The 24,027-nt window shown below is 49.8% G+C and overlaps 1 protein-coding gene across 2 annotated transcripts; it reads left to right on the top strand.

Moving 5' to 3' along the window:
• Window positions 1–1,766: 1,766 nt before the first annotated feature.
• Window positions 1,767–23,125, top strand: tjap1 (tight junction associated protein 1 (peripheral)). Of its 2 annotated transcripts, XM_044136417.1 has the most exons (12): window positions 1,767–2,018; window positions 3,199–3,251; window positions 4,248–4,298; window positions 7,227–7,378; window positions 9,683–9,711; window positions 9,794–9,955; window positions 11,895–11,961; window positions 12,683–12,712; window positions 13,917–14,024; window positions 15,146–15,229; window positions 16,106–16,780; window positions 19,914–23,125. In XM_044136417.1, exons 4-12 carry the CDS (start codon window positions 7,259–7,261, stop codon window positions 20,535–20,537), a joined length of 1,899 nt encoding a protein of 632 aa, XP_043992352.1. In that variant the 5' UTR covers window positions 1,767–2,018; window positions 3,199–3,251; window positions 4,248–4,298; window positions 7,227–7,258; the 3' UTR covers window positions 20,538–23,125. The 2 variants fall into 2 exon arrangements, with proteins under 2 accessions (XP_043992352.1, XP_043992351.1); XM_044136416.1 differs by lacking the exons at window positions 1,767–2,018; window positions 3,199–3,251; window positions 4,248–4,298; window positions 7,227–7,378 and adding an exon at window positions 7,385–8,143.
• The last annotated feature ends 902 nt before the right edge of the window (window positions 23,126–24,027 follow it).

Here is a 24,027-nt window from a genome sequence, read left to right as displayed (position 1 = left end):
CGGACCTTTAACTGTTCTTGGGTATGGACTTGCCAAACACACAAGAACGTTTCTTATAATAGAACTAATCTATTCTATTCTATTCTGTCTGCCTTTTCCCTTGGTCAAAACACTTCATACCCCTGGTCAGAGGACGAGGACCCTGATAGCCTTGTAGCCTGATAGCCTTGTAGCGTGGTCAGTGCTACCAGGTCAATCAGAACTCAGTCAGTTCTGGACCTCAGGTCGGATCTGGTCGGTTCCGATGCAGAAGAGGATCCAACCTGCAGCAGCTGGGATTCCTCTATGGTCTAAACTGGGAGCTATGGGAAACCTGGCCACAATGACCTTTAACCCCTTGGGTCCAGGGTTCTGGCTAAAGACTCGCATGTTCACTACCTTTGTCTCTGCATGTCCTTCCTGTCCCTCCTTGTTGTCTCCATTGTTTGTGCTGGGACAGAGGGTTGGGTTCTGGTGAACCGGGTCAGAGACACCAGCAGCTGCAGGACTCAGAGTGTCCTCCATTCCTCCCATAGCTGCCACAGAGCAGGGCGGAGACCTGCGGGGGGGCTGCATTGTTTTCCAGCAGCTGGACATTGTCCTCATCTTTCTGTCCAGCAGCTGCTGCAGCGCGTCATGTGATCTGTTGTTTTTCCTGCAGATCATCCGTCCTCACCAGCTGACGGCGTCCTGATGGATGCCCTGATTTATGGTCCAGGTCCACAAATACCAGAACCAACACCGTCTTCATCGGCTGACAGGAGGGACACAGGACATTTATGAGGACATTTCTGCAATCTGAAGACATTTCTGTGGTGTGACTAGATGTTTTATTTCCAGGACATTTGTGAGGACACGGTCAGACAGTGACCATCTCTTTAATGAGGATTTTTGCCCGTTCTCCGGTTTGTGCCTTCACTCCCTCACAGGAAACGGTGTTCATGAAACGTCTCAGCCTCGCCGCAGTCCTCAGAGGACGGTTGGTCTCTGAAACTATGTGACGCCTCTTCCTGGAGATGAAAGTTTAATGATTCTGCAGGAGAAAGTGGGATGATGAAACCTCACGTCAAGACGAGATGCTGCTCTGCCCTGGGCTCTGTCTGCAGGCGCTTCGGCGTCCACGTCCTCTTCCAGGGACATGGACACAGTCTGATGGACACAAACTGATTAGGAATAAAAAATAAAACCATTTAATTTTAAAGATGTTTTCTGTGTTCCAGTTATTGGTCTACTTGGTGAAGAACTCAAGATCTCCCGTTGAAATAATAATATTGTGTTGAACTTTTAATTTCAAGAGAAAATATTAAAGTCCAGGTTAAATCAACCTGATCTTAGCAATGCAGTTTGACTTTTAAGCACATTTCAACAACAAAGTGGTTCAAAATCCTTTACATGATTAGAAACTACCAGTAGGTACCAGATGGTACCAGATGGTACCAGAAACTCCATGGTGGATGGATGAAGGTTGGATGCTCAGTCCAGCACCAAGTGATTATGATGTTTTTGAAACCAAACAGTTTTTGTTTCAGAACATTTTGGTGTTGATCCATTAAATGGATCCAGTTAGGACCAAAGTGATGTACTACGGGTCAGAACGGAACCGGTCCATGTCTCAACATTAAATAATTAACGGAAATCATTCTGAGACAAATTCAGAACATTTTAAACATTTTAGAGCCCTTCTTCTCTGTACGTCTACTGTGACGTCATGACGCGGGGGCGGAGTTTGAAGGCGAGCCGGGATTCCTGAGGATTACCCATCATGCCCCGCGGGTAAAGATGGCAGCAGATCAACTTTTCCCGGAGCTCTGAGCAGATTCTATCTCCAGTAACGGAGCTCCTCTCCGGGCCGCTGCTGCTCTCACTGACCGCCGTCAGGCTGCTCTGCCCGCAGCGCTGCTACCGGGAGTCGGATCGGTCCGGAGACCCCCGCTCCTGTTCTCCCAGCCGGAGGAAGGACCGCGGACCTCGGGCTGAAGTTTGTCTACCCTCGGCGGAGCCGCCCCGAGCCGCGCTGGGCCGCGCTGACCGCCGCTCAGGTAAGCTGGCAGCGGGCTGCCGGGGCTCCGGGCGGCCGGCGCGAGGCTGGCTGCTCGGAACAACCAGTGCGACAGAAGGGGAACTGGGCCACAGTCTGAGCCGCGGCGGCACCGGACCAGCTTGATGCGGCGTTACGGTGTGTTGGGTAACGTGTCCGGACGGTAATCTGGGGCGGTTCGTGCCGGGCTCCGGCACACGGAGCCCCGCTGGGTTTTGTCGTGTTGTCTCCGGACTGCCTTGCAGACAGAACCCAGGGCTGCAGCGTGACTGCGCCTGACAGACAGCGGAGTGGAAAAACACTCAACGAGTCACACACACCTGCAGCCAGGCGGCCAATCAGAGGCCAGCAACCCCCCATGGATGCTGGGGGTCCAGGGATCTGATCAGACCCGGATCAGTTCAGGAATCAGTTCAGGAGGAGGCAGAGCAGGATCCCAGCAAGGCATTCTGGGTAATTTCCTGCTGGGATAACCAGGAATGGATTCTCCATTACGGGTTGATGGTTCTGATTTGATCATTATTTGGTTCTGGTTCTGATCCATGTTGGATGCTGGAAACCTGCAGGTGTGGTGATCAGCCCGGTCCAGATTCCAGGTAGGAGGGATTAACTGGACCAGAACCACCAGACATCCGATCACTGCTGCCTGTTTCTGCAGAACCTTCTGACTGAACAACCCGACCAGGACCAAGCTGAACCGACCCGACCCGCTGCTCTTCTGGTCTCCAGAACTTGAGGAACTGTCCTGCCAGTAGACGGATCAAACGGGCCTGTGGTTCTGAAGGCTCTGGTTCTGGTTCTGTCAGTCCTTAATGGTTCGGATCAGAATCTGCAGGCGCTCTGTGTTCTGAATGGAAACAGGAAGTGATGTCAGAGGTTTGGTTCTGTTTCAGCCAGACCGAGCCAGTTCTGATGGAGGATCCGGTTCACAGTGGGAGAGGAAGAGGAGCCTGTGTGTGTGTGTGTGTGTGTGTATGTGCGTGCGCGTCATATGAGCCGGCCGGGTCAGTGGTTCTGGTGTCGTGTTCAAGTGGGTCACATGACCCGACTCCAGCCTCCCAGACAGACGATCCTCTGGCTGCAGAGCAGAACCAGAACCAGGCAGGAAGGATGAAGGAGCAGCTCTTTGGTTCTGGTTCTGACCGTCTCGACCCGGTTTTAATGACTCCGTGTTTTTTCAGGTTATCGGATCAGAACACAGAAGAGGATCCAACCAGAGGATGAAGAGTTCCAGGTGAGGATGACTGTGAGGTCGGGTCCGTTTAGACCGGGTCCTCCTGGTGATCATCGGGTCGCTGTGTTCAGAACCGCTTCAGATCGGCGCGTTGGGACAGAAGGCCTCTGAGTCACAATCCAAGATGGCCGCCGGGGCGCTGCGTAGCGGTTTGGACAGGAAGTGGATTTTAGACGTTCAGGTTTTGGTTGTTTTGTTTTGAATTGAGAGAAAAATTAGAAAATATTCACTTGTTCAGTAGAAACATAAATTATTGCCAAACTTTACATTTTAAACCTGATTAAATGTGAAATCGCCATGGCAACGTTTTACCGTTCAGATCTCTTTAATGGGGCATCAGGTCCTCCTGATACACCCACAGAACCGAGTCCGATTCAGAATCCATATGACTTTATGGACCAAAACGAATTCATGAGGAACTCTGAAATGAAAATATTAAAAAATTATGATGAAAATAACAACCAAACAGTTTTAATAAAGATATTAAGTAATGAATATTAATTTCATTATTATGTTTGAATTTTTCCCTGGAATGATTTTCTACTAAAGAAATTTAATTCTTGCGTTTTGAGATAAACCTTTTTTCTATTCATGTTCATAAATGTTTTTAGAAAAATTTTCAGAAGTGGATGTTGTACAAGAAATCTTCCCCATCATTAAGTTTTAATATTTAACGAGATTTGGTCCAACAGGGTGAAGAGTTAAATCATTAATTTAATCCTCTTTAATACGGCTTCCTAAAAATCACATCAAAAGCTTCATTTAGGATTTGTCACATGCAGCAATGAATTGTGGGTAATTAACTAAGCCAAAGTATTTGGCAGAGGGGCGGGGCTAAAACAGGAAGTGGAGGACTGGATGAACTACGACCTCAAACCCTCCAACAGGAAATCACATGTGATTGACAGGAAGTGTTGGGCCGTCCGGTCCCGATGCTCCCTGTTACAGGACCTGGAGGTCAAAGGTCAAGTTTTAAAATGTTTCTCTGTGTTCCAGGTGTGATCCTTTCTGTGGATGAAGTCTCTTCTGGTACCGTTCACAGCTCAGGTAAGAACCAGAACACACCTGGGAAACGACCTGGATATCTGGAGAACGACCTGGAGACCTGGGGAACGACCTGGAGAACGACCTGGAGACCTGGGGAACGACCTGGGGAACGACCTGGAGACCTGGGGAACGACCTGGGGAACGACCTGGAGACCTGGGGAACGACCTGGGGAACGTCTTGGAGACCTGGGAAACGACCTGGAGACCTGGGAAACGACCTGGATATCTGGAAAACGACCTGGATATCTGGAGAACGACCTGGAAACCCGGGGAACGACCTGGGAAACGACTGGAGAATGACCTGGAGACTTGGGGAATGACCTGGAGAACGACCTGGAGACCTGGGGAATGACCTGGAGAACGACCTGGAGACCTGGGGAACGACCTGGGGAACGACCTGGAGACCTGGGGAACGACCTGGGGAACGACCTGGAGACCTGGGGAACGACCTGGGGAACGTCTTGGAGACCTGGGAAACGACCTGGAGACCTGGGAAACGACCTGGATATCTGGAAAACGACCTGGATATCTGGAGAACGACCTGGAAACCCGGGGAACGACCTGGGAAACGACTGGAGAATGACCTGGAGACCTGGAGAACGACCTGGAGAACGACCTGGAGAACGACCTGGAGAACGACCTGGAGAACGACCTGGAGACCTGGGGAACGACCTGGGGAACAACCTGGAGACCAGGAGAACGACCTGGGGAACGACCTGGAGAATGACCTGGAGACCTGGAGCACGACTTGGGGAACGACCTGGGGAATGACTTTGGGAACGACCTGAAGACCTGGAGAACGACCTGGGGAACGACCTGGAGAACGACCTGGGGAATGACCTGGAGACCTGGGGAACGACCTGGAGCACGACTTGGGGAACGCCTGGGGAACGACCTGGGGAATGACCTGAAGACCTGGAGAACAACCTGAAGACCTGGAGAACGACCTGGGGAACGACCTGGGGAATGACCTGGAGACCTGGGGAACGACCTGGAGCACGACTTGGGGAACGACCTGGAGCACGACTTGGGGAACGACCTGGAGCACGACTTGGGGAACGAGCTGAAGACCTGGAGAACGACCTGGAGACCTGGGGAACGACCTGGAGACCTGGGGAACGACCTGGAGACCTGGGGAACGACTTGGGGAACGACCTTAAGAATCCTCAGACAGCTCTTGACTTGTCTGAGTCCTAGACTTGAATCTTGAACCCAAAGTTGTAACTGACCTCTGACCTCTTCCTGCTAAGCTAGCTGCTACATTACAGGACTTTTCCTGCTGGAAGTGTCAAAATAAAAGCTCTTGCTGTTGTGTTCATTCAGAGGTTTAATCTGGGTTGATATTCTCTGCTGCGTGGGTAGAGTTAGGGTTAGGTTAGGGTTAGGGTAGGTCCGGGTCGGTCCGAGTCGGGTCGATCCGGGTCGGGTCGGTCCTGCAGCCCAGCAGAGTTGGGATGGACCAGATGGACTTGTGAACTGGTACCAGTCGACCTGGACAAACGCCCTGAGGCGTTTCTTATTTTAACACAGATACATTAATGTAACATTTATTTTTTGATATTATAAATGCTGCTGAACTTGATTAAATGGTTTCAGAATAAATTAAGAGATTTTAAATTGTCTGACCAACTGGGAACACAAATATAAATCATTATCACCTCTCGCTCAACGCACCTCTGAAAGGAACTTCTAGTTCATAGAGCTGCACAACCGGAGCTAAAGGTCAGCTAAACTCTGACCTTGATCAGAAGTTCTCCAGAGAAACATGATTCCTCACAGGTTGGTTGAACCCTGGTTTCTGATTAGTTGGAGAAGCAGCAAATATTAACACAAGTCGCTATGGAAACGGTGTTTAAATAATCCTGTACCAGCAGGATTGGCTTCAAGTTTTCATCCCCATGAACCGATCTGGCGCCATGTTGGGTTCCTTTTAAACAGCGTATTAGAACGTAAAGATAATGGAACGGTTTATTTAAATCAGAGTTTTGGTCTGGATGAAAACAAATATTTTTGTTTTCCCAGATATATGTGGACTGAATAAACGTCTCTAATGATTCACATCCAACTTCTAGATTAAAACCTGAACATAATCTAGAATATGCAGAAAAAAAGCTCTGTGGAGAAAGGTCTGGAAAAGATCCCGACCAAAACCAGAAACAAAATGAACAAAACAACCAGAAGCTCCAGAAAAACCCAGAATGTTTTCTGATCTGCTTCATTAAAACCACCAGAACCAGAAACTTCTAGAAAAATATGTAGATATGAAATATGAGCAGAAACGCCAGGAGGATCAGGAAGCGAAAACCCAGAAGTCCTGGCAGACGGGCGAGGGTCACACGGATCGATGCGCCCTGATTGGCTGCTGGTCACATGACCCAGACGGACTAAATGGAGCAGAAAATTACGATTACGGCTCGGATCCCTGCAGCAGCACCGTTAACCGGACCGGTGATCCGGTTTCCGGTCCGGTCCTGGTTTTGGTTTCCTTGCTGCGGTCCAGACCTTCCTGTCCTAACCTCTGGTTCTGTGGTTCTGGATGGGTCCAGTTGTCCGAATGCAACTTTGTCTCCTCCAGTAAAAGGTTCTGACGACCCAGATGATGATGTCACCTGTATGACATCATCACACACCTGCTGATAGCCGAGTGGCTCTGAGTGCCGGTCCGGTCCGGATCGATCCAGCTGCACTTCCTGTTCTGGAAACAAGCGCTGATCGATGATTGGCCTGAGGCCGACACACACACACTCACACACACACTCTCTCTCTCTCAGCTGTGAGGGGCGGGCGAGTATCGACCTGCACTCAGAGGAAGAGTGTTGCCGTGACGATGGGCAGTCGGGTCGGGGCGTCGTGGCGAGCGGTCGGTCGACAGGTGAGCAGTGCTGTCGTGTCTCTGACTAGCTGACCTTTGACCCGTTGTCCTGGCAGGACCGCAGACCCGACCGGAACCAGCAGGCAGGATGGCGAGCGCCGGCCCGGCCAGGAAGCCGTACCGCAAGGCTCCGCCGCAGCACCGTGAGACGCGCCACGGCCTGACTCCCGCCTCGCCGCCGCCCGCCCTGCGGCCCGACTTCAGCCAGGTAACCCCGCCCCCTCAGCGCCGCGAGCAGACCCCGCCCCTCTCCGACAGCGAGCCGGACGTCTCCAGCCTGTCCAGCCTGGAGGTCTACGTGCCGCCGCCGCCCTTCAGGAGCTCCGCCCACCGGCCTGAACGCCACGCCACCAGTCAGAGCAGGGGAGGTCACCTAGGCTCCGCCCCCTCCAGGAGGCGCTCCCCGGTGCGGCACCGCCCCGGCCGGACTCAGCGGGCCGCCCCGGCCCGTGCCGCCACCCCTAAAGGCATCCTGAAGCAGCCGTCCGCCGTGGGGGCGGAGCCAACGTACGACACGCTCAGGAAGTCAAAGTCGGTGGAGCTGCTGGGCGACGGGTGGCGTGGGGCGGAGCACCGGGGGCCGCCCTCGCTGCAGTCGCTGGCCCCGTCCTCCGCCTGGAACTGGAGGATGCAGGTTCTGGAGGAGAAGGTCCGGTTCTCCAGCTTCCTGGACGAGATCACCTGCCGTGTCTTAAGCCCCGCCCGCCTCGCGCAGCTCGGCAGGCCGGCCACAGACCTCAGAGGCCCCGCCCACCAGCACGGCCGGCGTCGGGGCGGCCGGGCGTCTGCAGACCGGACCCGGCGCTGGGACGGCTGGGTGGCGTCGATACGGCGACCCGACGGCTGGAACCAGCCTCAGGAGAGGGCGGGGCGCGGTGACGTCACACGGGGGGCGGAGCTTAGAAAGGCGACTGAGGTCAGGCAGAGACCCAGACCCCCCCTGTCCAGTCTGTCCCTGCTGTCCCACATCAAGGTAGGTCAGAGGTCACTCTGCCTCCTCTTCCTCACGCCCTTCATCCTCCCCACTCTCCCTCAGCGCCCGAGGTGCGTTTGTTTTCTCCACCTGGACATGATGATGGTGATTATTACCAGGTTCTGATTCCGCGGGTTCTGTTGGGTTTCTGTGTCCGCTGCTCCTGAAGAACCAGAAGATGCATCCTGCTCTCTGATTGGCTGCTGGCCTCTCCTACAGCTTGGTTCCCTGAGCGGGTCGGGTCGGTACCGGCTGATAGTCGTGATGCCCTGCTGCATGCTGGGAGCCGGAAGAACAGAAAAAGGTTCACAGGACACTGGAAGGCGACTGGGTTCCTGCTGGTTTCCTTAAACTGGTTCTGACTGGTTTACAATGGAATTCAACTGGTTTCACTGCTGCTTTTTACTGGTATGGGTCTTGTTCTGGATGTTTTATGAGGCCAACACCTTCATGAACCAGCAGCAGTTGGTTCTGATCGGGTCCAGTCCGAAGCAGGATCTCTGGATGGAAGAACAATCTCTACCATTTCTGACAAAGTTCTGGATTTGGGTTTCTCTGTGGTTTTGGACCAGTTTGGATCATGTTTAAACTGGTTTCTGATCCCTTTCTTGTCGGGTTCTGGACTGAGATCTAGCTGGTTCTTCAGAACCGGATTATATTTGACTGAAAGGAGACCTAGAAAAATCTCAGGAATTTGGATCAGATCATGGAGGAGCTGGATGCATCTGAGTCGGCCCCAGATGGCCCAGTGGGCTCCAGTCGGCCCCAGATGGCCCAGTGGGCTCCAGATGGCCCAGTCGGCCCCAGTGGGCCCCAGATGGCCCAGTCGGCCCCAGATGGCCCAGTGGGCTCCAGTCGGCCCCAGTGGGCTCCAGTCGACTGATGTGACTGATGGGCTCCAGTCAGTGGGCTCAGTCGGCCCCAGTGGGCTCCAGTCGGCTGATGGGCTCCAGTCATTGGGCTCCAGTGGCTGATGTCAGTGGGCCCCAGTGTGGCTCCAGTCATTGGATGGCTGAGTGGGCAGTCTGAGTGGGCTCCAGTCGGCCCCAGTGGGCTCCAGTCGGCCCCAGTGGGCTCCAGTCGGCCCCAGTGGGCTCCAGTCGGCCCCAGTGGGCTCCAGTGGGCCCCAGTGGGCTCCAGTCGGCTCCAGTGGGCTCCAGTTGGTTCCAATTGGTTTCGGTAGTCTCTGTTTCTTCTCCTCATGTTGACTCCAGTTCTCCCTGACCCGGTTCTGTTCCAGAAGTCCAGGGTTCCCCAAAGTGGGTCCCTGAGGGCCTCCTGCATGTTTTAGTCTCTTCCTGGTTTAACTCACCTGGATCCTATGATGGATCTTTAGACGCCGAAGAAGAACATCAACCTGCTGAGAAGGTTGTTGGTACCAGGGAGAGAATAAAACCTCCAGGATGCAATCGGACCTCCAGGACCCACTTTTGGGCTCCACTGCAGTAGTCGGTGTCAGAGCCGACCGGCGCTCTGCCTGTGGGTCTGAGGGTGGGTTGTTGGCCCGCTGAGTCCAATTCTGCTTCTGCTCTGTTCCAGGAGGCGCTGTCGGACTCCGACAGGATCAGGTGAGTTGGTCCGGTCCCTTCTCTCCAGGTGTCCAACATCCTGATGAGGCTAAAGCACTTCCTGTCCCGCCTCCTTACCCAGAATCCTCCAGCAGCAGAACGAGGACCTGCGGCACCGCCTGTCACTCTCCACCCACAAGATGGAGGCCATGGAGGCGGAGTTTGAGGGCAGCCGTCACTACATGGAGGCGGAGCTCAGCCGGACCAGAGACGACCTGGACAAGATGAGGGACAAGTTCCGCAGGTGAGGAAGCCGATGATGATGATGATCAAAGTGTCTTCATCACCTGATCAGCTGCTGTTTACAGGAACATTTAAATGGTCTTTGTATTATTCTATCATATTATGTTTTTGTAACACGGTGGAGTTTTTACAGTGAGGATGAAGCTGTGAGGCTGTCAGGGTAGAAAACATCTTCACATAATCATCAACAGGTGAAACATGAAGCTGCAGCCTTAATTCATCAATTTATATGAAATACCTTTTACTAAAGACAAACATTTCCATTTACTTCTTATAAATATTTTATGTTTTATCATTACACCCTAATGAAACCACAAAACGCATAAACAACCCCCCACTTTTCAAAGGCCTCTCCCAGAACCAATAAATGGTCTCTGGACCCCCGGGGCAGTGTTTGTCCAAAAGACGGGTGAGTCACTCTATATTAGCACTCCACACTTAACAGATTACACACAAACATTTGCTCAGTTTTACCCACCAGCAGCTCGTTGCTCTGAGTAACAACGATCCTCCTTCACAGGCAACAACAACCTCACTTCTCAATGAGGAGCAGCTGTGCAGACATGCTACACGCTACATGCTAATCACTAAAATACTCAATAAATATAATTAAAACTTCTTGTGTGCAAATTGTTATTGATGTGCAAATTATGCTTAAAGTGCAATGCTACATAAAGTGCTAACCCTGCTATACAGTGACTTAAGTAAAAATAGTCCCAGTAATGAAGATGTCTTTGTTCCATTTATATTATTTTATTTTATATTGTTATATTGTACTATATTATTTTATATTATGCTTTATTGATATAACTCTGTGAGAATCAGATGCGGTGAATCAGCCACTGTAGTTCACTGAGAGAAATTCTGAATGTTTCATGTGATGCAGTAAAAGCACCAAACTCTGTAATCCACTGGCTAGCCCAACTTTAGCATTATGCTAGCCTTTGTACACTAAACTAGCTTTGACCTGCTGATATTAGCTTCACATTGACCTCAGCGTTTTGGAGTAGCTTATTTTGTTTGCTTAAGAACGCAGATGTTGGTGTTATTTTAGCATGACACATTAGCCTTAGCCTTAGCAGAGGGCATAGCATGCTGATGTTAGCATAAACAAATGTTAGCGTTATGATATTGTTATGTTATGATTATGTTAGGCGTAGCTAGGTCAGAGGTTCCCAAACTTTACCATGCTAAGGCCCCCCCTCATATGAAACATGAGTAAACACTCGTGTGTAAGCTACAGTGACAATTAAAAAATGAGTGAACAAACCATGTAAATAAAAACACATTTTAATTGTAAAGATGAAGTCACAATTATATTTTATGAAGCTTTAATTGATCAGATGTTTGTGGATTGGTGGGGTCTTCCAGGTCCTTTTCTTTTCCAAAACTTGTCCATGTTAACATGTTATCTGTTTAGCACTATTATTTTCACGAAGCTAATGTTGGCGCAAGGCTAGTCGTGTTTGTTTACAGTGCGTCATGGTCATGGCTATGATTAGAAAGAGATGCGTTATTTAAAAATATTATTTGTAAGCTTTATGTGAATGATTTTCATAATGCAGTTATACCCAGACAGGAATATTTTAATTATTTTTATTCAATAGAATAATTTCATGTATAACTTTTTTTTTTCTCCCGCGGCCCCCTCCTTGAAAACCACTGAGCTAGGTGATGTTAGCGTTCTCCTGGTAATGTTAATAGTAATGTTAGGATTATAGAAGTTTTATCTTATTGATGTTAGCATTAGCCTGGTGATGTTAGCAGTATGTTAGCATCATCTGGTCTGCTGAGTTAACGAGGTTCTAGTTGGACTGAACTGATCCGGATCCGTCTACTGGGTCTCGGTTCAGTCTTGGAGGCGTTCTGACCCAGACCTCTACTGTTAGTGGGTCAGTAGAACCTGCTGATGGCATCTAACCTCTGACCTCTCCCTGCAGACTCCAGAACAGCTACACGGCGTCGCAGCGAGCCAATCAGGACCTGGAGGAGAAGCTGCACGCTCTGGTAAGCTCTGATGCGTTGATGCTGCGCAGCATCAGATCTTGGCGCTCCACCCCGTCGGTATTTACCGCGCTTCCTGTCACGTCGCGCTGATGGCCGTGTAACGAGCATCCCGATTGGTCGCCTGGCTGACCTCATTAGTAATGAATGGAGCTCATTGATCCTCAGTGAGCATATCGATCAGCTGGGAAAGCCTCGACTGACAGCTGGCTGGTTGCCATGGTGATGGTCCGGACCTGGAGGAGGTTCTGCTGGATTTCCTCCAGGTGCGTCTTGCTACAAAAGCTGCCATGTTTGGGCCGGGTGGGCTCATCGGTGTCGACCCGATTAAACCAGAACCGCTCGGTGGCCGGCGTCACGCTGAGCCCAGAAACAGCTGCTGGTTCTGATCCGGTCCAGACAGATGGAGCCTCCAAAAGCTTCGGGTCACAACAGAAATGGGCTGAACATTCAGAGGTTCCAGATTCTTCTCTGCTTTCTCAAACTGGAAGCTGGAGCGAAACAGAACCTTTTCTGAGCCGAGTTCAGGCCGGTTCTGTTCACAGTTCTGGATCCAAAGGTTCGCTTTGATGGTAGGCTGTTCTGACAGGATCAAACGGTTCTGCTGTGACGTTTGTGCTGAACTGATGATGATGATGATGATGTCTGACTGCTCTTCTTCATCTCTTCTTTCCTCACGCTGCTCTGATGGACTCATCTTCATCTCCATCCTCATCCTCCTCAGGCTGCCGTCAGTCAGACATGGGTTCATGCAGTTGGGTTTCATTCATCCTCATCCCTCCATCCTCTTCCTCTCTTTTTGAACACCACGTCTGCACAGTCGGCCTATAAGAGCCAAACATTGAAATATCCAGAACGATTCGGAACCTTCTGGGTCGGACTGAACCCGGCCGACCTGTAGCTGGACCTGGCGTTCGATCAGAGTCGTTCTCCTCCATCTCTGCTGCTGCTAGTAACACCTGAACAGTTTCAGGTGTGAAACGAACTGCTAACGTGTTGCTCGTCTGACGGGTCAGGACGGTTCTGGTTCTGCCAGGCCATTTTATCCTGAACAGTTTCAAATCAAACACTCATAAAAGTAGGTCCTCTTTAAGGCCTTAGCGTTAGCATGCTAATGTTAGCATTACCCCAGCTGTAGAATGTTGACAATAGTGTTGCCATCTTAGCATGCTAATGTTAGCATAACCTTATGTACAACATGCTGATATTTGTGTTAGCATCATAGCATGCTAATATTAGTATTACTTTAGGTTTAACATGCTGATAGGGTTAACATCTTAGCATGCTACTATTTGGATAACATTAGCTTTAGCATGTTGATGTTATGGTTGGCAAGATCGTAGTATGCCAATTTGATCTTTTCCTAACTAGCATGCTGTTGTTAGGCTTAAAGTAATCTTAGCATGCTAATGTTAGCATAGCTTTATCTTTAGCAAGTGTCATTAGGATTGACTTAATATAATCATAACCTTAGCTTCAGCTTGCTAACAAAAATGCTACCTTTACTGTAACCAGACAGAAGGGAGAAGTTGTGAGTTAGATGCCAGGTTAAAATTTGGGGTCAAATGTCATTCTTGGCCCTGGCAGAATGTCCTGATCCGCCGACGACGAGGCGCAGCGCCGGCGCTCTCGCTGAACTTCGTTTGCTTTGGGCAGGTTCAGATTATTAAACAGATTTTTTTTTCAGCTTTGATGCTTCGATCAATATCCAATCAGATCTTATTGATCTTGTGGCGCTGCATCCCGTCATGCAGGAGGCAGCGTTGCTCGCTAACGCAGCATTCAAATGATCTGGGAAAAATAGAGCGTTCCCTTGGAGGGGTTTGGATCTGAGAGGAGCAGGCTGAGGGCGGAGCTAACCTGTTATTCCCACATGATTTGAATGTATTGGTCCACACAAAGCCTGCCCACTAACAGCGCTGCCTTCTGATTGGCTCCTACATGTTGTTTGCTTGCAGCTACGGAAGGTGGAGAGGGACAAAAAGACGATGGACCAGGAGATTGTGGAGCTCACCAACAAACTTTTGGACGCTAAGAACACTATAGACCGCCTGGAAGAGCTCAACGTAAGAACCTGCGTCACAAGTTTCCATGTGACTCCGCGTTGGCCTCTGATTGGCTGTGAGGTTAAATCTGGGTTTCTATTGACTCATGTTTTCATCAGATTTGGATGTTTTCTTTTGACTCTAAGTGTTTATTGTTTAGTTTGTGTAGAGAACAGTGACGTGCGGTGAGGTTCATAGCTGGTGAGGCACTGACGTCATCAGAATCAGATTTGTAAATAGATGCATAGATTGACAGCAGTTTACAGGTTATGTTTCACTTCTGCATCCTTACACATACAAACTGTAGCTCACAAAACACACATATTATCTCCTGCTTCGATTGAAAGTCCACTTGAGAAAACTTTTTTAGTGTTGTAATGTAGTCATCCATGTCGAAAGTCGGGATAAGCGAGAGGAAAAAAATCACTATCTCTATTATAATCTATCGCTGCACTTGACTTGCTTCCCGAATCGTTTAGCCTAGCTCGCTGTCACTTACTCGGCAGTTGAGGAGTGAACAAGACGAACGTCTGGGATCTTGAGCGCCCCCTGCCATGAGGCAAGAGAACTGCCTGCCTCACCTCGAACCTGTTCTCTGCCGCTTATAATCGCCATTACACTAAACACGTTACACAAACACAGTTGGTGACAAAAAGCACTGTACATTATATAGATAAGCTAAATTATTGGAAATAAGTTCACATATTAAATTTGTTTAAACCATTTTATTGACGCCGTACAGCAACATGCTCTCTCCGCTTAGCAGCCAGCGCAGAGCCAGGGGTTGCGCAATCCAAGGTGAGGCAGAGCTCGCTGCTGCCTCACCGGCATCGCTTCCAAGCATTTGAATGGGAAAATAAGAAAATTCAGCGATTTTGAACAAATAAAAATCGAAATTGGTGAAGCTACATGAAAAATAAATATTTTTTAGTACAAACCACCGGATGAATATAACAATTTAAATTACTTTATGATTATATATTTTCTTTCTTTCCATGATGGCTGGTGAGGCACTGCCTCACCTGCCTCCCCTGACCGCACGTCACTGGTAGAGAAGCAGCTGGAACCACGTAGAACCACGTAGAACCCTGTTCCTGTTGCATCACATGACGAGCTGACCGTGTGTGTGTGTGTGTGTACAGGAGCGCTACAGGCAAGACTGCAATTTGGCCGTTCAGCTGCTCAAATGCAACAAGTCCCACTTCAGGAACCACAAGTTTGCTGATGTAAGTACCTGAGGCGGTTCTGGGTCCCACCAGAACCCAGGAGGCGGTTCTGAATTATTCAGCAGCTTCATTTCTGTCCCGTAATCTGCTTCATAAACGGCAGCCAGGACTAAACAGAGCGGGTTTCAGACCATGGTTCTACCAGGACTCAGAAACGTCCCGTTGGTTTTCATGGATCAGAGCTCATCCTGCGTTTCCCAAACCTTTCCTGGAAAAATCTGAAAACCAAACGGGAAGTTTCCTGGATTTTCCAGGAGTTCAGAAGGAATCTGATCCAGAGACGCTGAGGAGGCGGATTCATAAAGGAAGTGGCTCTTAGAGGGACAGTTGTTAGCTAGCTAACAACTAGAAGCTAACAATTAGCAGCTAGCGGCTAAACTCTGGTTCTGGTCAGGTTCTGTGGTCATCTGTTGCAGCAATGTCTGCCATAAACGGTGATGTTGTGGCTCTGTGGGCGGAGCTCTGACTGAAGGCGGCCATTAACAACATGATGAAGAGTTCAAGTTCTGGAAAACCAGCCTGGTCCTGGTTTTGCAGATGATCCATTTTCTCCATCATGTTTGATTTATGTTTGAGCCAATGGCGAAACGATCAGAGTATTGATCAGAGGGTTGATCTCTGAATGATAATCTAGTTGAAGTTCTGCAGTTTGGAAACAGGAAGGTTTGTAACTTCCTCTGTCCTGATTGGCTGCAAGGTTGCTCTCCAGCAGGAAGTGATCGATCAATCGATCGATTGATCGATGGTGTTAATGGCTGCAGCTCGTCCATCAGCCTCAGTTTCCTGGAGACGTCAGATTTATGTTCACTGTTATGTTTTCTATTATTATTGTTGTTGTTATTCTATGAATCGATTATTTTCCTCCTTCCTGTCCAGCTGCCCTCGGAGCTGCAGGAAATGCTCAACAAACACATGAAGTCCAGCCTCCCGGAGCGAAGCCCCGCCCCGGGCGGTCAGGACCCAGACACGCTGAGCCTGACGCACGCTGACGTTGTGCCGACCTCCGTCATCGCTCGCGTCCTAGAGAAACCCGAGCCGCTGGTTCTGAACTCGGCCCAGTCCAGCAGCTGTGGCCGGCCGGTGGCTGAGGACGTCTTTGTCCATGTGGACATGACGGACCCGGCTGGCGCCGAGGCTCGGGAGGATGGCGCTGGCCGGGAGGTGCCGCAGCACAACGGCTCCTGCCGCAGCCAGAGCAGCCTGGACGAAGAGGCGAGCGGGGTGCCGGCCTTCGAGAAGCTCAACCCGTACCCACCGCCGCCGCCGCCTCACCCGCTCTACCCAGGCCGCAAAGTCATTGAGTTCTCGTCCGACGACAAGGTGAAGATCCCCAAGAACTCGCCGCTTCCCAACTGCACATACGCCACAAGGCAGGCCATCTCCCTCAGCCTTGTCCAGAACGACGACGAGCGGGTTGGCCCTGGAAGCCCCGCCCCTTCCTCCTCCTCTGGCGGCGGGGGTGGAGCCAACCAGCACACGCCGCCGTTGCAGCGAGACGCCGCCAGCGAGACGCTCTCCGCTCAGTCCAGCCCCTTCAGCAGCCCGCCGCAGGTAAGCCCTGCCCACCCACACAGGAGCTGGCCAATCAGAGATCAGGTTAGATTACAGGCTCGATGATGGAGGTCCGGTTCTGGTTCTTTCACTTTACCTGGCTGGTCTGATGGGTCCGGAACTCTCAGGTACCATGGTAACCTTCAGAGGAGTCCAGAGATCCCTGATTGGTTCTGGCCCAGTTGGACCTCCAGCAGAACTAAGCGAGGGAGCGTAGGGGCGGTTTGGACTAAAGTGTATCCGGATCAGACCAAACGAGAGAATAATGACTCCAGACCCAATCGGACCCCCACCCATATTAGGGTGTGGGGTCAAGAAAAGGACATCCGGGAGCAAAAAATGGCCTACTTTGAAAAATCCTTGGGTGCTGACCAAAGGTCAAAGGATCATGGGGCGGTGGTCCCCTGAAAGAGCCATCCCTTGTCACCCTTATACCCAGGGTTCAGAATTTTTAACACCCACAATGACCATGTGACAGTCCCCCAAATGGGAGGATATACAGATCCTCCCATATGGCAAGCACTTTAGTTACCCTGGCTCCAGTAGTCCAGTGACTATTTTACATCAGTTGGATGGGCTAAAGGTGTGCTGATTAACTTTCTATCTGAGCAGTTTTTCCTCTAACACACTGGTGAGAGAAGGTGCATGGCTGCAGTAGTCTAGTGGTTATGATTCTTATGGAAGCATGGTTGCAACCAGAACTGTTACACGCACTGAGAGACATCACTCGATATGACCTTCCCAAATACCAACAGGGTTTGAGTAGTCTAATGGGAAATATGGGAGCATCCACCAGATTCTCCCAAATGGCAGGGTTCCAGTAGACTAGTGGTCCAGCTCCAGAGGCAGTGACAGAAACCAGCACTTGATGTTGACTGCTCATCAATGGGAAAAATGGGAGCTTATTTCAAGATGCTCCCAATTGGCAGGCCCTTTAAACAGGGATGGCTGCTCTGGGGGAACCAGTGGCGGACCCAGGAGCCTTGCTACCTGGGGATGGGTGCTCAGAACCCCGCAGGACGTTGACTGGATACCCCCTGGGTCTGTAACCATGAGGGACCACCTCAAAGCTATGAGACAAAATAGCTATGAGGATTCAAATATCCTCCCAAATGGCAGGGCACCTGACGATCTGTATCAATTTTATGCTTCTTTATGGGAACTTTGAGAGAACTGGGAAAATAGGGACGATTGTAATCCATGTATCATTTTCAATGGGATTTGGTACATAGGGGGATTGAGAGTCACAGGAGTTTAAAGGGGGGTGCAATTCATTGAATGGAACATAAGTGAGGTTGGGCCATCCCATACACTGGGATGGATAAACAGAACCAGGCAGAACCTTCTCCAAAGCCCCCTGGCTCTGGAAGGACCAGGGACACCCAGGAGCAGTTCTACCCAGGGACAAGTGCCCCAAACCCTGCAAAACCTTGGTTGGATCCCCCCTGGTCCTGGGGGAACCAGGAAGACCGTCACCCAGGTCTACCCAGGGATGGGGGCTCAGAACCAGGCAGAGAATTGGTCTAAATACCTCTGGTTCAGGAGAAAAATAGCTCCGAAACATTTGGGAGGATTCAGCCCGGCTCCAGAGGTCCAGTGGCTATTTTTTGCCATGAAATGCAGATATTTCAGTGCAGGAAACTAAAAACGTGCTTGCAGCACCGTCTGTCCCTGTAATATCGAACTATGCTGGTCAACATGATTTCGTTAAACCTGAGTCGTCGGGTTTAATGGCTCAGGAATGGCCAAGAGACTGGGAGACATTTGAGAGGACTTACAACAGGGAAATTTGGGATGATTCACACATCCTCCCTAATTGAAGGCATAAGAGACATAACATGGCCATTCAAACAATGTATCCTCCCCCAGTGGTTAAGACACATGGTGCTTAGGGAGACCCGGGTTTGCTTCCTATGTGGGGATTAAGGACTAATGGGTAAGGAACCCCGGCATCTTGCCAGTAACCGGGGTTTTTTTCCTGTTGGCTGCTGGAGCCTTTTTGTTAAATGTATTGACATTTTGTTTAAATTAAGTGTTTAGTTAATTTAATACTCTTAGGATCAGCCTTTTGTCAATCATGTGGCTCCAGTAGCCCAGTGGTGGTAGCAGCAGCAACGCATAGCTAACTGAAGAATATCAGTCAACACTTAAGGACTATAAAGCCATGTGAACCACATTGTTCCAGCAGCCAAATGGTTAAGGTGCCCGAGTACATGTCTAGACTACGTCTTAGAGGCTTTGAATCCCAGGTGGGGGCACTGACTGTGATCACTAGACTACTGGGATCCATTGGAGGTTGGTCACTGCCACAAATTTGCAGGTGCCAGTGTGGAAGTCAGTAACCCCCGCTGGTTGTCTGAATAAGTGGTGATAACCAATAGACAACTGGAATCACTGCTGGAACCACAACGTTTTATATATTAACTTAAGTCCTGTTTTTTTAACATAGCTCCACACCTGGATGTTGACTGATCATCATGAAGGGAACATAGGGAATGAACTTTGACTGGACCCCACTCTGGTTCTCACTACTCAAATACTCAGTAAAATACCAATAATACCCCCATGTCCTACAATCCTCCCTCATGGGAGGCTCTCAGATCTTAAAATGAAGATTTGCCAATCTTCAAAACATAATACAAGGGCTCCATCAAGTGGAATTTGTCTGAATTGCAAGTCCTCCCAAATTTCCAATTTGGAACCCGGATGGCACATATACAGTAATACCGGGATGGCAAAAGTTACCTTAGGGTCCACAAGGACCCTAAGGTAACTTTTGGGACATGTCCTGGGAAAATATATGGGAAACTTGGGACATGAGGGAGCTGGACCCTAAACACAACCGGACTAAGGGTGTGGGGGTTTCAGAAATTTCAGGGATCACTAAGCAGAACCTCTGAAGGGTCCAGGTCTTTTAACAGAACCATTTGTTCTGGACCTGTGGAGGTTCAGCTGCTTTTTTTAAACCATGTTCCAGATTCTTTAACAGAACCTGAAAAGGAGAGTTGTAGAACCTGCAGATGGAAACAGAAGTTCTGTTGGTGACCAAAATGTTTCTTCTTCTGTGGTGATGGTCTGTGTCTCCTGGCTCAGGCTAATGCTAATGCTAGCCTCTGATCACATGACCCTGCAGGCACCGAGTGTACCAGCCAGCTCTGCCAGCTCCGAGGAGGATCTGCTCGCCAACTGGCAGCGGATGTTCGTGGAGAAGATGGCGTCCTCAAGCGAGGGCTCCGTGATGCACCGCACCTCATTCAGCAGCCAGACGGCGCAGGAGCTGCAGAGGCGGCGGCAGGCGGCAGGAGGCGGGGCCTGCTCAGAGCACCACAGGGCTGCGTACTCGGATGGAGAGGAAGGCTCATCGGCCCGCAGCTGGACGCCGAGCCGCGGCTCCAGTCTGGACACGGACACCGACACAGAGCCGCAGCCCAGCAGGAGGCGCTACGGTGCCGGGAACGGCCCAGAGGAGGCGGAGCTGCTGATGGACCTAGAGGACGAAACCGGCAGCGCGGACACTGCAGTCACTGTGACGACCGCAGACGCCCAGGGGAAGACAGACGAGGACGACGACAGCTCGACCGAAGAGAGAGACGTTCTACCACGCGAGCTGCCCGCCATCTCGCCCCGCCTCCTGGAGTTTGACCCCGCCCCCGGCCCACAGCGGCCAATGAGGAGCCCTAAGAGGATGGGTGTGCACCACCTGCACCGCAAGGACAGCCTGACCCGGGCCCAGGAGCAAGGCACGCTGCTGGACTGACCGTCGCCACGGAAACCTGGCCACAGGCCATTCCCAGGAAATAGCCATACCTGACGTACGCTGCCGAGCGCGCCGCCTGGCGTCCAGCAGCTGATCAATTCCACTTCCTGTTTACACAAACAGAGGATCCAGAAAAACTGGCCACCCTTTATTTTGACTCCTGGGCTCAACGATCCGGAGCCGCTCCACCAGTTGACCCCCTGGTCATATTTTTACTTCCTGTTTAGTGATGCGACATCTCCATCAGGAAACCGTCATCAGTGTTAGAAGGTGAACTTTGACCTGAGGTTCAGCCTGACCCGGTTCCTGATTTTCGGGCCGGTTCTGGATCGATGTCAGAAACTCCCAAATATCTTGTTTCCCAAACAGATGCTTTTATTTTGAAAGGACAAATTGGACACACTTAGACTCTCAGTGCCTCCATCACTTCCTGTCCCACAGGTTGTGAGTTTGATCCTGGGCTCAAGTTAAAGGCTTTTATTTTGACATCTGTAGCTGCTGGTTTCCTGTCGTGTGTCCGGGCAGGTGATTGCCTGGTGTTTGGCCCCGCCCCCTTCACCCAAAACACTGGTTGTCTCACGGGGGGCGGAGCAGTGGGCGGAGCTCCAGCTCACCTGGAACGTGACGCCATTTTGTTTATGAAATCTGACGTTCTGATTGGTCACCACTGAATTTGATTTGCTTTATGATTTCTACAGCATCCTGTTGGTGCCAAAACACGGCTGGAGCGCCTCCTGGTGGTGACGGGAGGAAGTGCAGCTCTGTTTTTGGCGCCTCAGGCTTCCGTAGCCACCGGTGCTCAGCCTCTGCGGCGCCGGTCCGAATGTGGACCCGCCTCCTCACAGCGCTGATTGTGGCTCATCGGACCGACCAGCTGATCACTGAATGTTCTGATGAGCGGTTCTGGCCGGATCCGCCACTGAATGTTCCGTCTCTCACCAGACTGATTTCTGTTCTGAACGTTCAGAAATTATTTTCATAAAAACTGAAATATTTGGTTTATTTTGATTCTGGTTGAATGTTTGCTGCTTCACTCTGCGGTTCTGACCCAGTTACAACTTCACACTTCAACCATTTGGGTCCGGTTTCCTGTCCAGATCTGATCAGAACCTCTGTTCACTCTGAGGGTTCAAGTTCATCGTCCCAAAGAACTCAGCAACCCAGGTTGGAGAGGTTCTGACCCAGTTCCTGAGATCTATTTCCATCTGAGGACAGCAGAAGGTTCTGATGCTCAGTTCTGAGGTCCAGTCTGTGTTCTGCTGAGTTCTGGTCCAATTCCTTCTGTATTTAGAACCCATTCACCATCAAGCTTATTGCGTTGGAGCCCGGACAGAACCGGTTCCAGTACCAGAACCAGAGCTGGGTTAGGGTTCTGGATCAGTTCTAGAGGCAGGAATGAGAACCTTTTGACCCAAACAAAACTGGTCCAGAGAATCAGGTTCTGCTGCAGAGACATCACTTCCTCCTCCTCTTCATCAGCTGTTGATGAATTATTCACTCTTTTCCATCTGCTGGTTCTGAGGTTTTGGGTCACATGCAGGAGGTTCTGTCCAGTCTGAATCTGAGCTGTTTCTGGGTTAGAACCAGAACCAGCAGAACTTCAGTTGCATGTCCTCACAGAGACACACGACCCGCCTGTGTGCTTAATATGTCATGAGCCCCACAAGGCTCGAAGACGAGTGTGTGTGTGTGTGTGTGTGTGTCCTTCCTCCATCTTTAATGACTCTTCCTCGTGAACAGAACAAGCCAGGCTCATCTTCATCACTCCTTCTCTTCATCCCTCCTCTATCTGTTTGACCTTTGACCTCCTGATTATGGGCTTTTTTTCTCCTATTGAGCATCACTCAGACTTAATTATTCAGTCTGATCAAGGATCAGAACCTTCTGGACCACAACCTTTGGTTCTGGATTGGTTCTGAGAATGTTATCTGATCCACTGACCTCAGCAGAGGACCGAGGTCGCAACCCTGAGGAACGCTGACAGGAACCAGAACCTTCCTGTCCTCCTGAACCAATGCGTCACAGATCCGTTTGAACTTTTTCTCAGATTAATAAATATATTAACAATCAGACTGAAATTCATCTGATCGGCACCAGAATTTTCCGGTTCAGCCACATCTGAATTGATTGATCCGAGTTCCATCAGAACCACTTCAGTTAGTGATCAGGGTTGGGAAATTCTGGTTCTGGGAGTCTGCAGGTCAGAATTCAGTTTGTAGTCTCCCTCTGACCTGGTTTCCATGGAGATTCTCCAGAACCATCAGAACCTGATATAAACTTGGCATGAAGTGAAGCGGTGCGTTCGGGTGCCATCAGTGTTTTTCTCCCACTCTGACGCTGAATGGAGCTCAGACGGACCCTCGGAGCCGAGGCCCTCACCTGGACTCACCTGGACTCACCTGGACTCACCTGGACTCACCTGGACATTGATCAGGGGACTTTAGCCCCGCCTCCTCCAGGTGCTGCTCTCACCTGTACGACCTCAGTGGTTTCTGCTCCAGAGAAATCTCTGACTGTTAAACTGGTTTTATTTTCTCAGTTTGAAACGATGATGTATATTTTAAAGCAAATAAAATATTTTAAACGAAGCTCCGCCTCCCACTTTCCCTCCTCCTGCACAGCTGCTCCTGCAGGTTCCTCATGATGTTTCAGGATGTCCCCCCGGCCTTGAACACATTGTCTCACCTGCAAATCCCACAGGGTAAGAAAGTCTCATCAGACGCAGAAGAAGCTGATCTGTTTATATGAGTGAATGTTGAGCATCGTCTTATTCTCATTTATGAATCACGTTACACAGACAAATTGTGTATGCTTAGTGACACTAATTTAGCGTTTGGATCTGGATCGGATCAGAACTTCCTGCAGGAGATGCAGACATCAGGACGAGCTGAACTTATTCAGCGTTTCTAACGTCGGAGGTTCAGGAACTCAATGACTTCCAACGAAACTGAAGAAAACGTCTCAAACATGGAATGAAATAATTGATGCCAAATCCTGAGAAATGTAGCTAAATCTTAAGGCACAACGAGACGATGCATCTAAGAAAATCTGAATTTCTCCTAAAAGTTAAATATTTCTCATCCGTCGTGTCAGGAAGTGGAAGTTTTTTTCTGGAAAACAGTTTCATTCCCACTGTCAGCGTCGCCCAAGTGAAAACCAAAATACTTTATTATATTTCAAACATACTTACATTAAGTATCAAGTATACTGCATATAAATATATACAAAGTATTCTAAAAGCATGCTTGTGCCAGTTTTGACAGAATAACTTTAAACATACTTAAATATAATTGTATCAAAACACACTTTTAAGAAATATATTAAATAAAAAGTATACTTTAAATGAACAAAATATGTATTTGCTCAAGTGTACCAATGAAACAATAAGCTTCTAAAGATATTTTGTGAATATTTTAAAATATATGCTCAAAATAGATTTTTTTTTTTAAATTCACTTGACAGTTACTTGAAAAGTAAACTGAGATATACT

The sequence above is a fragment of the Gambusia affinis genome, linkage group LG13 (genome assembly GCF_019740435.1).
Source record: "Gambusia affinis linkage group LG13, SWU_Gaff_1.0, whole genome shotgun sequence".
In the NCBI taxonomy this organism is placed as follows: Eukaryota; Metazoa; Chordata; class Actinopteri; order Cyprinodontiformes; family Poeciliidae; genus Gambusia; species Gambusia affinis.
This window is presented reverse-complemented; position numbering and strand designations above follow the sequence as displayed.